This window comes from Papaver somniferum, chromosome 8 (genome assembly GCF_003573695.1).
Source record: "Papaver somniferum cultivar HN1 chromosome 8, ASM357369v1, whole genome shotgun sequence".
NCBI classification, from domain to species: Eukaryota; Viridiplantae; Streptophyta; class Magnoliopsida; order Ranunculales; family Papaveraceae; genus Papaver; species Papaver somniferum.
This window is the reverse complement of record NC_039365.1, coordinates 104,338,531-104,356,546: the sequence shown is the minus strand read 5'-3', so window position 1 is coordinate 104,356,546 and position 18,016 is coordinate 104,338,531. Positions and strand designations below refer to the sequence as shown.

General features: G+C 35.1%; 1 protein-coding gene across 2 annotated transcripts; it reads left to right on the top strand.

Moving 5' to 3' along the window:
• The first annotated feature begins 478 nt into the window (after nucleotides 1-478).
• Nucleotides 479-2,002, top strand: LOC113304596 (zinc finger protein ZAT9-like). 2 transcript variants are annotated; one of them, XM_026553739.1, is made up of 2 exons: nucleotides 479-1,455; nucleotides 1,552-2,002. In XM_026553739.1, the coding sequence occupies exons 1-2, from the start codon at nucleotides 609-611 to the stop codon at nucleotides 1,716-1,718; spliced, it is 1,014 nt and encodes a 337-aa protein (XP_026409524.1). In that variant the 5' UTR covers nucleotides 479-608; the 3' UTR covers nucleotides 1,719-2,002. The 2 variants fall into 2 exon arrangements, with proteins under 2 accessions (XP_026409524.1, XP_026409523.1); XM_026553738.1 differs by having other exon boundaries at nucleotides 479-2,002.
• The last annotated feature ends 16,014 nt before the right edge of the window (nucleotides 2,003-18,016 follow it).

Below are 18,016 nucleotides of genomic sequence, written 5' to 3'. Positions count from 1 at the left end.
TCATCCAACCTAGAAGACAAGGAAAAACAAGCGACACAATACCGACTACCAAGCACGTGCTATAGGGTTCAAATTTGATCAGCACTCGATTATTGCAACTTCAGAACATTTTTCTCTTCATCTGTCTTTAAAAATTAGGCAAAATGGCCATCCACAGCATTAGTGATTGATCGGAATAGATGGTCATGGATCTATTGTGGTGTTGTTGGTCATAGTTGGAGATATTCCCGACGAGTCGTTATCAGTGAAGGGTACCTTGTTAACTAAACAAACGGGCTCATAATCACTGAAAACAAGGGGATACGCAAAGAGTGAGTCAAAACGAACAACCAAATTCGCGTGGGGGCATAAAAAGAGTATCCAACGTGGCTAACTTTAATGGTAAGACATCAAAAAACTCAGATCCCTTCAGATCTCAATAGCCTTTTAATCCCCCCATCCCATAGTTTTTGTTTTTGCATCTTTTTGTGAAGAAAGCTTGTCACCTACTCCATTTTTTCTCTTCCTATCTTGCTTTCAAACTTCCTCTCTGTTCTGACACATAATAAGCAGCAACAGCAGATAGAAGAAGCAGCACAAGGAAGAAACAAAAAACAAAAACACTAAAAATGGAGAAGAGAAACTGTAAGATATGTTTCAAGAGATTCTCGAATGGTAGAGCACTAGGTGGTCATATGAAATCTCATATGGCAATTCTTCAAACACCACCAAAAGTTGAACAGACCAAGTTTAATTTTCAGCAGGAACAAATCAGAAACGAAGCTGAATCATCTGAAGAAGAACAAGGAGATGAAGAAGAGATGAAAAATGGGTTATACAATGGATTGAGGGAACACCCAGAGAAAAGTTTCAGATTAGTAGATCCTATATTTTCTTCATCAACAGCAACAATGGAAGTTGGTAATTCTTCATCAGTAATTATAGATAGAGAAAGTGAAACTGATGAATCGTTTAAGAATAATACTCCGTCACTTACTAGAAGAAGATCAAAAAGAAATCGAAGAATACCCATTACTCAAAAGGATCAGTATCTTACTTACAATGAAGAAATCCACTGTAACATTAAGAAGATGAAGAAATTGAAGAAAGCCATTATGAAAGCTGAAGCATTTGAACCAGTTGAATCGGAACCAGTAAGTTCAGTTTCTGATAATACTATTGAAGAAGATGTTGCTTTTTCTTTGATGATGCTTTCTAGAGATACTTGGATTAAAGAATCGGATGAAGTTTCAGAGAAATCTATTGATATTGAGGATGATTATGATTCAGAGGAGGAGATCATTAAGCTAACTTCTTATACTTCGCGAACAGCTGCAACACCAACTCGAAAGAAATACCAGTGTGAGTCATGCAAGAAAGTTTTTCGTTCATATCAAGCATTAGGTGGGCACAGAGCAAATCACAGTAAGATTAATGGTTGTATTCTTCCATCTTCTACCATTCAAGCTGATCAAAGTAATGCAGATGACTATCTCAAATGCCCAGTTTGTTTCAAAAGCTTTAAGTCAAGACAAGCTCTGGGAGGACATAAAAGAATCCATTTTTCTGCAGATTTAACAGCAGCAGCAGCAGCAGCAACTAATTCCAATACTACTACTTCTACTGTTCCAATTTCAGCAGCTTCGAAGTCTATTAAATTTAGAGATAATCTGATAGATCTCAATCTTCCAGCTCCGATCGAAGAAGATGATAATTCAGAATTCATTGATCTTATTTAAAAAGATGTAAACAAGGCGTAATTCAGGTGAACTAAAGCTGAATTTTAGAGGTAAAGAAATCATTTTTACTTTATTTTTTGAGTTTGGGTTTAATCCTATCAAAAATGTGATTAATTTTTTAGATTTATTTTTGTTTTGAGGAATATTGAATTGAATTGACAATTTTTACATAGTATGAACTCCATTTTTATTGAAAATTTCAATCTTCTTGGTTAGTGTTAGTTAATTAAGCTCTGTTTGTTAGTAACTACAGTATTTTGTTAGTGCCTTCTGTAAATAAAAGAAATCCCTCCCAACTGAAAGTAATTTTTTTTAGGCTTATTGAATTGAAACCATGGAAATAGAATAATTCTTCTTCTTCTTTTATCTGAAAAAGACCTTCATTTTGCATTTCTACTAGTGGGTTCTTCTTCTCAAGTACTCAGTCTTCTGACTCTTGTTTCCAACTGTAGTAAGCAAACTCACATCTCATGTTTCCATTTTTTTTACTTTATCAAGTTATTTTATTATTATTTACTTAACAACCAAACACGTCCTAAAAGTCACTTCATAGTTGTTTCCTTTCATCAGTCTTTCACCATCCACCTCCGCTTCTTCTTTTCTGTAAATCTTAACAAAATTAAAAAAATTCCATAAATAAATAATGAGAATGTTTGAATATATATATATAAGAAAGAAAGAAATCCCATTAATTTCTGAAAGAATGCTTCTGTAAATGCTTTGAGATAGCCGAAGTATCTGGCAATTGGAAGGCAAAGTCTATCTGTATTTCCTTCCTTTACTTTGTTTCCTCTCCCTCTCTCTAAAAAGAACGTGAAGGTTATTAAAGGCATGAAATAAATGTTATTCTTTTCTTATCTCTTCTTTCTTTTATTATAAGTAATTTTGTAACACTCAGAATAGTAATTTAACAAAGCTATACAGGGTTCGTAGTAGACTAGTCTCCAGTACTATAGAGAAGAAGAATGTGTCTATTTCCACCCATTAATTTCTTTTCTTTTGACTTTTGCTTTCATGAATCCCAAGTAGGTGGTTAGTTGGTTTGAGGTTGAAGTTTTAGTAGTAGTGGAGATGATTGGTGAGAACTGGACTGGAGATAAGATTCTTATAACTATTTTATTATTATTAAAGAACTCTTTCTACTCTGTACCTTAAAATTTACCTAAAACTATTTAATTAGTACATTAATGGTGTAGATTAGGAATTAAGTATTTCCATTTAAGATACTACTACTTGTTGTGGGATGTTTAGTGACTTCAACTCATTGCTTTTCTTGTACATTTCGTGTTGTTGAAAGTTGAATGTGCTTTGTTTATACTCTTTTTTTGACATGGCAAATGAAATGATATGATGATTTTCTTTTCAATTTTGTGCTTTAACAACTAATTCTTAGCCGAGGATGAAGTTTTATAAGCAAGTCTTGAAGTCTTTGATTAGATGACAAAATTTAGATTTTAGGGGTGGGTGATATTTTAACTGATTTTATGCGTGCATTTGGAATTGTCCTCGATGAGTTTAAAGACGTTTTATTTGGAATGGGACATGAGTTGTCTTTCTTCTCAGCAAGTTCACTGGATTCCACCTTCAATTTGCAGAAAATGGCAAATTCTTACCTGGAAAGGTTTCCGATATAAGATTAAATGAAAATGATCATTAGCCTAATCGAGACCTGGTAACAGAGTACCCTAGGCTAGACGGCAGTCGTATAGCCGAGGTGTTGGTCCCAACGACTTCTTGTTATTGAGCCTTTTTGACGAAAGGCGTCTTGGACCGTTAGTTGAATTTCGGCTGTGCCATACCTTGTTAGACCAGACCAAACTGAACACGACAGTAGTAGGACGTGACTACTGGATCAGACTTTTACCATGTGGATTTGGGACTAGGATACTAGGACTTGTGAGATTTGTTATTTGTTCAGAACTCCTTGCTCTTTAGCAAAGTTATAAACAATGTTTTGTTGCATAGTATTGGTATTGAAACCAATGGGGTGAATCTCAGATCTTGGCCGGGACTGAGATGACATGACAGTTTTATCTCTTGGCGAAATTTTGGAGTCTTCTTTTCGGATTTTATACCTCTTCTTAAGTAGTCGACTATGTCATTGAGAACTTTAGACTTACTTGAACTCGCCCATAGTATGCTTCACAATCTCACACAACACAAAAATTATCAAGTTTTGTAGGGTTATGTTTGATTTTTTTTTCTTTTAATAATGCACAATGCTACTCCTACATCGCTAAGAGCAACTGCAATGGACGAGTAAACCTATAATTATGATCCAGGGACGAAACGCAACGGGACGGAGTAAAGACTAAAATCTGGACCAAAACCAAATTCCAGACCATATTTGGTCTGGGACCAAGACCAAAACTATATATAGTGGAGCGGAGGTATAATCACCGTTTGGCATCGGGCGTATATATAATCTACGCCTGTTGTGAAACGTACGTAAAGTCACCGCCCCATAAAGAGGCGTGTATATAAGTTACGCCCGGTTCAGGCGTTGATAAAATGTTCGCCCGTTGGGACGTTGATAAAATTTACGCCCCACGTCAGGCGTTAATAAAATGAACGCCCCATTCAGACGAAGATTATACAAACGCCCCAGCCCGGCGTTGATATTCTTAACGCCCCACGCCAGGCGTTGATAAAGTGTACGCCCCATTCAGGCGTTGATATAGTTAACGCCTCACGCCAGGCGTTTATATAGTTAACGCCCCAGACAGGCGGTGATACAATTAACGCCCCATGCCAGGCGGTGATATAATTAACGCCCCATCCCGGCGTTGATATAGTTAACGCCCCACGCCAGGCGTTTATATAGTTAACGCCCCAAGCTTGAGTAAAAAAAAAAAAAAAAAACTTAGACAAAATTGATTTTGAAATTTTTTTATACCGTTGGTAATTCGACCGTTGAAGAAAATGGAACGTTGGATAATTTGGAACGTTGGAAAGTTTGGAAGACATTTCGGTTTTTTCGGAAGAAACACCTATATATACACATGAGATCCTGTGACATTTTCCCACGACCAATACTTCAAACTATCCACACCAATAAGAAGAAATATTGTTTCTGCTTTCAAATCAGTTGGAAAATTTTCACGGATTCGCTTACAATGGCACCAAGAGTAGCACGAGGTCCAAATTTTACGACAATCGAAGATGTAACAATGTGTAAAATTCATTTATCTATATCTCAAGATTCTAGTGTTGGAGCTGATCAATCAGAGGCGACGTTGTGGACTCGTATCAAGGATGATATTGAACTTCATTTACCTAATAATCCAGAGCGGTCTTGGAGTTCTTGGCAAAAACGATATCAGGGACTAAGTAAAGATGTGGCGTTATTTTCGGCAAAAGAGGCAGAAGTTGAAGGTGAATATCATACTGGATGGGGTCCAGAAAAGAAGGTAAGCATTCTTGATTTTTCCAACCATTGTTTTCTAATATTTAATAAGCGCCCATGTACTTAAGTGTTTTTAAAAACATTAACAGCTTGAAGAAGTTAACAAGAGGTTCAAGGAATGCAACGATGGGAAAAAATTTAAGCACGAAGAGTGCTACCAAGTTGTGTTAGAAAATATAAAATATAATCGACGATCGACTTTTGTATTCGATACGACGCATGATTTGGACACTTATGAGAATAACGAGGAAGATGATGAAGGACCGCAAACAACAACTCAAGGAGAGACCGGTAACGACACAGATGGGGGAGACATAGAGAACACATATCTTCGTAAGATGGGGAAAAAAGCAGCAAAAAGATTGAAGAAAACAGGGAGAGAGAAATCCAGTCACCAAGAGGAATTGATGGGAATAATTATTAAAGAACAACAAAATTTCAATACTCATTACCAAGCACAATCAAGATTCAAGATGGAACAAAGAGCAGCAGAGTTTGCAGCAAAACAAGCTGAACATGCTGCAAAAATAGCCAAGCAAGCTGAAGACGAAGAATTTCGCATCATTATGATGGATCTTGAAAAAATGGAACCTGTACAACAAGAGTACTTCCGACTTCGCAGGGCGGACATAGTTCGGAATAAAAGAAACCAATCTTAACACAAAGGCGGAATAGTTCAAACCTTGATTATTTCTCCTATTTAGTGATTAGTAGTATTATTAGTATTATTATGTTTTAAATTTCTTAGTATCTGAACAATTAGCATTATTATTATGTAATTTTTGGATTTTAAATTTACTTCCGTTGATTTGAATTAAATTTCTACTTTTTTGAAACATACGACCTTAATTAAAACTTGAGGATGTTTACATACAAAGAGATAATAGAAAGGAAATGACAAACGACAATTTTTAATTCCCATATTCTGCCCATATATATTCGATCAAGTCATCACGCAAGCGAATATGTGCATCTTTATTACGCATTGCACATCGGCGTTGCTGAGCTCTAATTTGGGAAAACTCGTCACTATTGCCTCTTAATATATTAACCGGTGTTGCGTTGCTACGTTGTTCATAAACATGTGGCCAGTCACCGGGTAGACGCTCATCCTCGACTATCATATTATGTAAGATAATACAAGTTTTCATGATATAGGCAAGCACATCTGGATTCCACATTCTTGCAGGTTGTTTGATGATTCCAAATTGTTGTTGAAGTACACCAAATCCCCGTTCAACATCTTTTCTTGCACCCTCTTGCATCGATGAAAATATTTCCTTTTTCCTACCCACCGGATGTTTAATGGCCGTAATAATAGTAGGAATCTCTGGGTATATTCCATCACCTAGATAATACGGCATATCATATGAATGTCCGTTCACCTCATAGCTCACCGGCGGTGCTTTTCCTGTTACAAGACTTCGAAAAACATATGAACGGTTCATAACATTAATATCGTTGTTAGAACCGGGCATACCAAAAAAAGCATTCCAAAACCATAGGTCATACGACACCACTGCCTCCAACACGATACTTTCGCTCCCTTTATACGCGGTGTAAGCCCCAGATTCTGCCGACGGACATTTATCCCATTTCCAATGCATGCAATCTAGACTACCCAGCATCCCAGGAAATCCCCGGTCTTTGTTTTGCTTGAGCAACAGTTCAATATCACCAGCCGTTGGTTCACGCAAATATTCTTTCCCATACACATTCACAATCGTCTTACAGAACCTACGAGTAGCTTCCAGCACAGTTGTTTCTCCTATGCGTAAGTACTCGTCTATTGCATCTGCCGCACATCCGTAAGCTAACATTCGTACTGCTGCTGTTACTTTTTGATGAGGGTTTAATCCTAAAACTCCACAAGCATCGGGCTTTTGAACAAAATATATGTTTGCATTGGTAACACCTTCCACTATCCGGTTAAACAATTGTCGACGCATTCTAAATCTTCTGCGAAAAACATTGGGTGGTTGGTTTGGGTACGGAGAGAAATAGTCGTTCCATAGAAGTTCAGCCCCTGACTCACGATCTCTTGGTATTCTGATACGAGTTTGAGGCCATTTTGAATTTGTAACAAGGACTCCCAAACTAACGGCCATGTTATTTTGCATAATTGCTATTGCATCATCATCCGAGGAATAAAAACTACTATTAGAAGAAGAAGATGAAGAAGAAACAGAAGAGCAATAATGAGCGGTTTTCTCATATTGTTCCATTGCTATATGAAGCAGAAGAGATGTATTGTTATTCATATATTGAGTGAAACCAGTCTTTAATTTATAACCCATTTTCAAGAGCATTAAAAAAACCAAAAATAGATATTTTTTTGGGTTCACGCAAATGTGTTTTCCAAAAAAGATAAAGTGTTTGTCAGTGACCTGATATGACAATACTATATATGATTAGACTATACTATATATGATATGACTATACTATATAAGATAAGAAAAGATAACTCCAAATACAGTTCATCTAAATAGTCATAACAAATTAACCCTTCATATTATCATTATCCGAAGTGGACGATCTTGGTGCCACAAAAGGCATGTGCGTTCTCGGATTGGTATTGACTGAGGACATTGTTGAAGCTGATCCCTGATTCATACCACTCCAAACTTGTGATGGAAGGGTTTGGGAAAAGGAACCGTATCCAAGCTGAGGTTGGACAGTGTGCGGCATACGGAAAAGAGATAGTTGTTGCTGCAAATCAACGTTCGCATTATTTAGCCTGTGTATTTCTGCTTCTTTCGACATGATAACGTCCATCCTCTCCTTCGTTTGTTTTAATGTAAATTCGCGAAATTGTTGATTAAAATCAGCATTTTCTTGAAATAATGTGTAAGCTTCATGCTGTGAAGAAAAAATAAAATATATAAGTACAAATATACCAACAAAAATCGAACGTACAGTAAAAAGTCGAAAGTACACTTACGTGGGATAATAGATGTGGAGGAGGGATACGTACATGTTCAACAGGTTGTTCAATTGGGACCGTATACAAGTCACCGACATACCCATATGTTTGGGCTTCCTAAATAGGATGAGTCACGTAATCTTTGGAGTTGGTTACCATTGTCCAGTATTGTAAATATATATCATAATCTTTAACAACTTGCACTATCTCTGTTGCATCGACCAAACCTTCTTTTTTTAGGCGTTCGGCTTGAATATTGCCAATATCCCCTATAACTGTGTGTAGTCTTATAGGAACAGCGAAAGTACAATGGTTTTGCCGCCAACACCTTTCACCAAGATGCATGTTGTGCTGTACAGTTAGAAAGGGAATAAGAATTTAGTAAGTATGTTATATAGGAAAAAAGTATGTTATATAGTAAGTATGTTATATAGAAAAAAGTATGTTATATAATAAAATTTACAAATTAACTCACAATTCCCATGTAAGAAAATATATATCTCGAGTCTGATAGCCGCGTAGCCGTGCATCCCATATCAGATGCAAGAACTTCTCTGTATGATTCCCATGGGCGCCATGTCACTTGTTCAGCAGTAAGCTTACTTAGTAAATCCCTACAACGGAAAATATCATTTGTATTCTTCGGTACATTCCATTTAGAAGATACGGGCCATTTTTGTTCTGTACTCGCCTCTGGGATTTCTGGTCGACATATGCCCAGGTATTCATACCCCCAAAACTACTCCATCAAAATAATTATCCAATTTAATAACTTAGCAACAAAATAAACAATGAGAGGAAAAATAACTAGATTGAAAGAATACCTCTAATACTTGGAATGGACCACATAGTGCCTTCTGTCTCCTCCCAGATAAACGGAGTGCCGCATACAATTTCGAAAACGCAGCACCACCCCAGTCATACGTGGATACTACATCAAGATTTTCAAAATCAGCTAACCATCCAGCATCAATATAAGTCTTTGCATTAGAAAAGAAAAAATGTCCCAAAACATACATGAAAAAGGCAATTGCTACTCTATGAGCAAGGGTGCTATCATTTTCAGCCGCAACCAACTTGTCTTCGATGAAATATGACCTTAAATATTTAATTGTAATTGAATTTGAAACCCACGACGGTGCTTTTGGACAGAGCGTGACATCTTGGATATCCGGAAAGATATGCTCACGAACATGTTCAAATTGGTACTTCCCCGAATCATAAGGAACATCAGGCCCATCACCGATACTCAGTCCAGTCAACATGAGCCAATCTAGGGGGTGAATCCCATCTCACCAAATGGGAAGTGAAAAGTGTTTGTTGTATCCCAAAACCGCTCAGCAATATAATCAACCATTGAATGGTTGGTTTCGCTACATTGTATGTCCAGTAAATTTTACCATCCCGCTTTTTCAATAATATATTTAGCTCTAGGACAGTGTTGTGAAATAGTTTGATAGTGATGAATTACCGATGCCAAAGATCCACGATGTTGATACTTCAATTTGTGCTCCCCTGTAAATATGATGTCCGTAGTAGCGTGCGGTTTATCATCTTGCAGTATAGGAAACCTACCTAACTGGGGAATATCAACCTCCTTAATTGTACCAGTAGCGATTAAGTTATAATCCTCTTCGGCTACAGATTTTTGTTTCTTGTTCGTCTTCACGCGACCATTGAAACGCGCTGTGAATTTGTTCAACATCTGTGCACACACAATATAGATGCAGTTACATTATTAAAAGACCAACCCTCATTAACGAATATTTTTATTAGTCCATCACCATTTATATTCCAAATACTATAAATCCTTAACACAAACCATATCAATTCCAAATTCTATAATTCCAGAAACACAAATTAAATCGTCACCGATGCATTTCCAAAATCATTACAAGATTCCACAACCCAATTTAATCACTTCAAGATTCCATAAAAATCACTAAAAAATCAATTCCATACTCACGCAATTAGCTCTTCTACATATGTAACTCCCAAAATTTACATAACTACAATTTACATAACTAAAATTAATCACCTCAAAATTCAATAAAAAACAATACAAATTCAATTATTGGTAACCATATTCACATACAACATGCAGAAAACCAATAATTAATCCAATAATTTACATAACTACAATAATTTACAATAATTTAAAATTAATCCAATAATTTACATAACTACAATTATTGATAACCATATTCACTAAAATTAATTACCAACAGACAACATGAAGAAAAACAATAAAAGGAAGCTCTCAATTGAAATAGGTTGATTGAAACAGTTGAAGGGTGAGAACTATTTCCCACATAATCTACATAACCACGGATTTTTACAATACCCAAAAATCCCATCTCATCAAATTTTTACAATAACACTGTGGAAGCTCTAATAAATTTTAGTGAATAGATTATAAATCAAATAAAAATTTACAATACCCACAAATCAAACTATTACAATACCCACAAATAAATTTTTACAACCACTGTGGAAGCTCTAATAAATCTAACTATTTTAAAAAAAAATTTAACCAAATTTACATAATCATCAAATATGGTTTTTTTCACATACATATTAATCTCTACAAAAACATAAAACACACATACCCAATTAAATTTAACCAATTTCATATTCATATTTGTTCGTTAAAACCAAATTTTAGATAAACTAATTTTAACAAATAAAACCCTAAATAAATTATACAACAATATGGATAAAACAAAAGAGATTAAGAAAAAAAAAACATACCTCTTTTGTAACCCGGGTTCATCAAGTATCTTGGTTTTTTCTTTTCTTTTACTGCTCGTCACTGTGATGTTTTTGTTAAGAAGCTGTGTTTGTGGGCGGTAGAAACAAAGAAACAAAGAGGAGGTAGAAAAGAAAAGAAGAAGACGGAGAAGATTAGGGTAAAGGGAAAGTGAACACGTGGGCTATACGTGGTGGTTAGAGATTGGCCGGGCTTTAATGCCACACGTGCTAGATACGTGTGTTAATAGAAGTCCAACACTATACGTACGCCTGCCATGAGGCGTTGATTCCTTCATTCGCTTGAATGAAACCAAGCGTTGATTATACGTACGCCTGAGAGAAGAGGAGGCGTTGATTATACGTACGCCCCACGTCAGGTGTTGATTATACGTTCGCCTCAAACAGGCGTTGATTATACTTACGCCTCAAAACAGGCGTTGATTATACGTTCGCCCCACGTCAGGCGTTGATTATACGTACGCCTCAAAACAAGCGTTGATTATACGTTCGCCTGAAACAGGCGTTGATTATACGTCCGCCTCAAAACAGGCGTTGATTATACTAACGCTTCATTCAGGCGTTGATTATACGTTCGCCACTCCAGGCGTAGATTATACAAACGCCCCTTCTCCGAGCGTGAAATATATGTACGCCCCACAACAAGCGTATTCTTTACCAACGCCCCACAACCAGCGTTAACTATATCTCCGCCCGGCCCAAACGAAGATTATACCAACGCTCCACATGCAAGCGTGGATTATACGTCCGCCCGACTGAATATACTCCACTGCCTTAACGTGACACTACAGACTAAACTCAAATTTGATCGTTTGTTTTGGTCTTTGATCTTTGGTTTTGATCGTACCACTGTGGACGCTCTAACGTGTCTCGACGAGACTAATAAGTGTAATCAAGCTGTATTGACTTTTGTCCAGTCAGTTAGTGTGTCTGAGTGTATCTGAATATGTCTGATTTAGAAATCCGTGTCTAGTTGTCTGTGTGTATTAATAGCTGTCTGAAACTGACAGACAAATTATCTTATCTTTTCAAGAAACTGTAATAACATTCATCTTCTTCTTTCCTTGTTTCTTTGATTCAAGTTCATGAGTATCTGATAATCAAAATACAGATTTCTCATGGTATTAGATAGGTAAATCGATCCAACATCAAAAGCTCAACAATTTTTCTCAATAATTTTTTTGGCTTTACATCTCATCTGGGTAATACTTTTTTTCCATAAAATTTTTTCCCCAAAATTCTTTTACGGTTCTTGAGTTTCGTTTATGATATTTACAAGAACTGGAAATTACAACAGTAATAACTTTGTCAACAACGACAAGAAGAAAAATTTGTCACAGGATTGCAACAACACCAACACCATTCTACAATCAAATTCTGAGGTTTTTCCATCAATTTCAACTTTTGAAATGTCGACTTCCGCTGTTACTGGTAATTCTTTACCTTTCAATAATATAACAAATTTTGTTTTTATGAAACTTGATGGTACGAATTTCTTACTCTAGCGTGACCAATTTGAAGGAGTTTTATTTTCTACTGATTTGTATGGTTTTGTAAGTGGTGAAACTGTTGAACCACCAAAGAGGATTACAGTAGATGTTGTTGAAAAAGAAAATCCAGAATGGGTTTCTTGGCGACGTCTAGATAGGTTTGTCTCTACTTGTCTTAAAGTTACATTTACACCTACAATTAGTGGAGATGTTCTTGGTCTATCTACGTCAAAGGAGATATGGGATTATCTTGAAACTAGCTTTAGAAATCAATCCACAACTAGAAAGAATATGTTACGTTCTCAATTACATGGAATCAAGAAGGGTAACCAATCAATAGTAGTTTACCTTCAGAGGATTAAAACTATATCTGATTTTTTAGCTGCTATTGGAGAAAAAGTTTCTGATGAAGATTTAATGATGTTTGTAATAAATGGGTTAGGCAGTGATTATAATATTTTTGTCATCTCATTTCAAAACAGAGAGAAGCCTTATACTTTTGGAGAAATAAAAGCTAAATTGCTTTCTCATGAGCAATTTTTAGCTGAAAGACAACATAGTTCTGCCAATATATTTGATGATCAGACTACTACTGCTTTTTATGAAAAGAATGGGTCAACTTCCAATTACAACAATAAGAAAAGTGGAGGCAATTTTAAGAACAATACTTATCATGGTGGGTCAAGTTCTCACAATGGAAATAGTTATCACAGTGGCTCCATTTCTAGTACTAATAATGGTCAAAGAAGATTGGATTATACTCAAATGTTTTGTCAGATTTGTAAAAAGAAGGGGTGTTTGGCTACAAGGTGTTTCTTTCGCTATCATCCTCCTAGTGGTACTTCATCTAATACTTCTCAGGCTCATTTTTCATATACTGAAAACTCAGGCAGTTACACTACTCCAACAATGCAGAATGCTGAAAATACTCAACAAGCTTTTGCAAGTTTTACTTCTCACAACTCTGCTTCTAATGATGATCCTGCTGCTTCTCATACTATTTGGTTGTATGATAGTGGAGCAACTACTCATATGACAGGAGACAAAAATTTAGTTCAAAATACTTCTGAGTACAGGGGCAAAGAAAGTGTTCAAATTGGCAATGGTAAGTTTTTACCTATATCTCTTACTGGTAGTACTATAATTCATACACCTACTATTAGCTTCACTCTTGACAATGTGTTACATGTTCCAGCCATGAAACATAATTTACTATCAGTAGGTAGATTTACAAAGGATAATGTTTGCTCTATAACTTTTGATACTTATGGTTTTGAGATCAGATGCCTTAGAACAGATACCATTCTAGCTAAAGGAAAAATGGTCAATAACTTTTACCCAGTTTATTCTACTATGCTAAATTCTGCTTTTTCATCTATTGTTGCTTCCCCTAACATATGGCATGATAGATTAGGTCATCCTTCACATAAAATTTTACAACAACTCCAAACTCAGAACAATATTCGACTCTCATCCAATATTTCAAAATCCATTTGTCATCCCTGCCAATTAGCTAAAAGTAAGAAATTGCCTTTTCAATCTTCTTCATCACATACTTCTTCTCCACTTGAACTTATTCATTGTGATGAGTGGGGTCCTGCCCCTGTATCTTCTTTAGCAGGACATAGATACTATATTTTGTTTATTGATGATTTTAGTCGTTTTCATTGGATTTATCTTATGCAACTTAAAATAGATGCTTTGTCTTGTTTTCAACACTTCAAAACTTTAACTGAAAATCTTTTTACAAGCAAAATTCTTTCCTTTCAAACTGATGGAGCTAGTGAACTAATTAAAGGTCCTTTTAAAATCTTTTTAGAGACCTGTGGTATTCAATTGAGAGTGTCTTGTCCTAAAACACCAGAACAGAATGGTCTGGCTGAAAGAAAGCACAGACACATTACTGAAATGGGTAATACACTCTTATTCAATGCTTCTTATCCTAAGAACTATTGGTATGATGCTTTCTTAACAACAACTTATCTCATTAATCGAACTCCCACTCCAATTCTCAACAATAAATCTCCATTTGAAGTTCTTTTTAAAAATTCTCCAGATTATTCTTTTTTGAAAATTTTTGGGTGTGTCTGCTATCCTTTCTCGGGTCACTCTAGAATTGATAAATTATCTCCAAAATCTGTCAAATGCATCTTTATTGGTTATAGTTCTTCTCACAATGGTTATAAATGTTATAATCCTATAACCAAAAGAACATATATTTCCAGAAATGTAGTTTTTTCTGAGTCAGAGTTTTATTATTCTTCTCCATCTCATTCTGATTCTTCAATTGTTATTCCTTTATATTTACCATCTTCTGAGTCAGCTCCTGTACAATCTATTATTACAAGATCTCAAACAGGTATCTCAAAACCTAGAGTCTTTACTGATTATGTCATGAACCATTCTGTCAAACATCCTGTAAAATCTGCTTTTACCTATTTACTACATGTTCCTACTGAACCCAAAAGCTTCAAATCTTCTATTAAGGATCCAAGCTGGATAGTTTCTATGGGAGAAGAAAATACAGCTTTACTAGAAAATGGAACATGGTAATTAGTAGACCCTGAACCTCACATGAATATCTTGGGCTGTAAGTGGGTATACAGAGTTAAGTTGAAGTTAGATGGAACTTAAGATAGGTTAAAATCTAGATTGGTAACATTGGGTTATAACCAGCATGATGGGATTGACTTTGGAGAAACTTTTAGTCCAGTAGTAAAGTCAACTACTATTAGAATAGTTCTTACATTAGCTGTTACAAAAGGATGGTCAATTAAGCAGTTGGATGTATCAAATTCATTCTTGCATGGAGATTTAAAAGAGGATGTGTATATGCAGCAACCTCCAGGGTTTGTTAGTACTGAATTTCCTAACAGGGTTTGTCACTTAAAAAATAACTTATATGGTCTGAAACAAGCACCAAGAGCTTGGTTTCAGAAATTTAGTACTTCTTTGATAAACTATGGTTTTGTGAGAACTGTGTCTGATTTTTCAATGTTTGTCTATACTTTTGGCTCTAACATGATGGTTTTATTACTTTATGTGGATGATATAAATTTTGGCTGGAAGTTCAGATGCTTTACTTGCTGATCTTGTGAAGTTTTTAAGAAATAATTTTGATATGAAGGAATTAGGAAATCTGCACTATTTTATTGGTATAGAAGCTGTTAGATCAGAAAGTGAAATTTTATTAACTCGGAAGAAATATACATTGGAGTTGCTTGAAAAGTCTCATATGTTGGAGTGTAAACCTTATAGTACTCATGTTTCCAAAGGTCCAAGAGTTTCAGTTACAAAGGGTGTTTTATTACAAAATGCTACTGAGTATAGAACACTAGTAGGCATGTTGCAGTATTTATGTTTGACAAGACCTGACATATGCTTTGCAGTCAATTATGTGAGTCAATATATGCATTCTCCTACTTATACATATGTTATTGGTAAAGAGGATTCTTAGGTACTTAAAAGGCGCAATTGGTTATGGTTTAACTTTAATAAAGGGAGATTTTGAATCTTTGACAGCCTATACAGACTCAGATTGGGGTAGTTGTCTTGAGACTGCAAGGTCTACTTGTGGATATGCAATTTTTATGGGAAATTCTTTAGTTTCTTGGTCCAGCAAAAAGCAGCCAACTGTGTCAAGATCTATTGCAGAAGCTGAGTATAAATGTTTGTCCATTGCCACAACTGAGTTAGAATGGATTGCTTCTTTGTTTACTGAATTTCATATTAATCTGAAGTAGCCTATTACTCTCTATTGTGATAATACTAGTGCTATCTATTTATCTGCAAATCATGTTTCTCACTTCAGGGAAAAACATATAAAGATACACTATCATGTTGTTATAGAGCTTATGGAGCAAGGATTTCTGGTTGTTCAACATATTGCTTCAGAACATCAGTTGGCTGATTTGTTTACAAAGGGACTTTGTGCACCAGTCTTTACTTATCTACTAAATCAATTACCAGGAGTTTCTTCTTCAAATGGAAGTTCAGATGGTTCTTCTTCTCCAACTACTGAAGATGGTTCTTCTTCTACAACAACTGAAGTTTCTTAAATAGTTTTGTTCTTTTATTTTTCTCCTCCTTGAGAGTTGAGTTTTTGATGTTTACTTTGTTTGAGTTTCAAACTGTTAGTGTTATCCCCTATCAGTTTGAGAGGGGCTAATAAGTGTAGTCAAGCTGTATTGACTTTTGTCCAGTCAGTTAGTGTGTCTGAGTGTATCTGAATATGTCTGATTTAGAAATCTATGTCTAACTATCTGTGTGTATTAATAGCTGTCTGAAACAGACAGACAAATTATCTTATCTTTTGAAGAAACTGTAATAATATTCATCTTCTTCTTTACTTATTTCTTTGATTCAAGTTCATGATTATCTGATAATCAAAATACAGATTTCTCGACCGTCTTGTTGAATTTTACGGTCCAAACTCGTCTCACTGAGATTAAGAAATTTTTCTCAGTCAGCGACCTATTACCGTGAATGTTGGCTAGACTTCGGGCGAGTTTGACTACATAGATTGAAACTCAATGGTACAACGATATTTGTCATATTGATTAACCGTAACCAAGGATTTTTGTCTAGTTAAGATATCATAATATTTCATGAGTTCATGTATGTTATTTGATAAGTTAAATAAATCCGTAGAACCCATATAATATTGTTATTTCGAATAAATAATTATCTTAAAGTTGGATAATCATTTCATCGCCTCTACTTATTATGAAAATAATGTGGAAAGATATTAAAGTTTGAATTAATTTTTTCTTTAAATTTGAATAACTAGTAGATGACCGGTTTTGTTGTTTTAGTTGGTATCCTCATAATGTGATATGTGTACAACGTACGTAAATCTTTAAATAATCATTCATGTCTATAACGACACTCATGTATTGGAAATCGATATTGTTGATCAAAATTCCATTGATTTACAAATTTGAGAAAAGATCGACCATTGAAGGATGGTTAATGCGTTTGTTGGTTTAAAGTTAAACTATCAAATATCGAAAATAAATTTGTAAAGTACGATTTCATGTTTCTAACATGCATCTTCTTTTTTTTTGGAACGTGCAACATCAAAATATTTTTATCAATACAACACTAATAAAAAAAAGTTGATACGTATAAGTTGATTAACAAGTTTTATGAATAAAAACCCAACGTAAAAGTTGAAAACATATAACAATGCATTATTTTCAAATTGGTGTGAATTTAGTGCAATTTCGAACGTTCAATGGCATTTTTACCGTCTATCAATAAGGCTTGATACAAGTCGTGTCGCCTAATACAAAATTAGTCATGGAGATACAAACAAACTAAGCAGTGGTGGAACCATGATTTGACAAATTAACCTTGGCTCTATAATCTATCCCCTTCCAAAATAATATTCATGACCTTATAAAGACATTTTATTTTATTCTGCTTTAGTGTTTAATGTACATGTATTTAGCATTTAGTCCATTTAAGTTCCCAGATTCTTACAAAAAATGAATATAATTTATCAAGAAAAAGTTAGATTATATTTATTAATTAATTAAATTAATTTCACTGTAATATCAAGAAAAAGTTGTTATGTTTTTATTCCACCTAGGCGCCTCCTGGGAAAGCTGTTCACAAAATCTAGCTATAGCAGTTGTTCAAAAATCATTACCGCATGCAATAATAGAGAAGCACCAATATTCAATTCAATGTAAGGTGCATTTGGTGG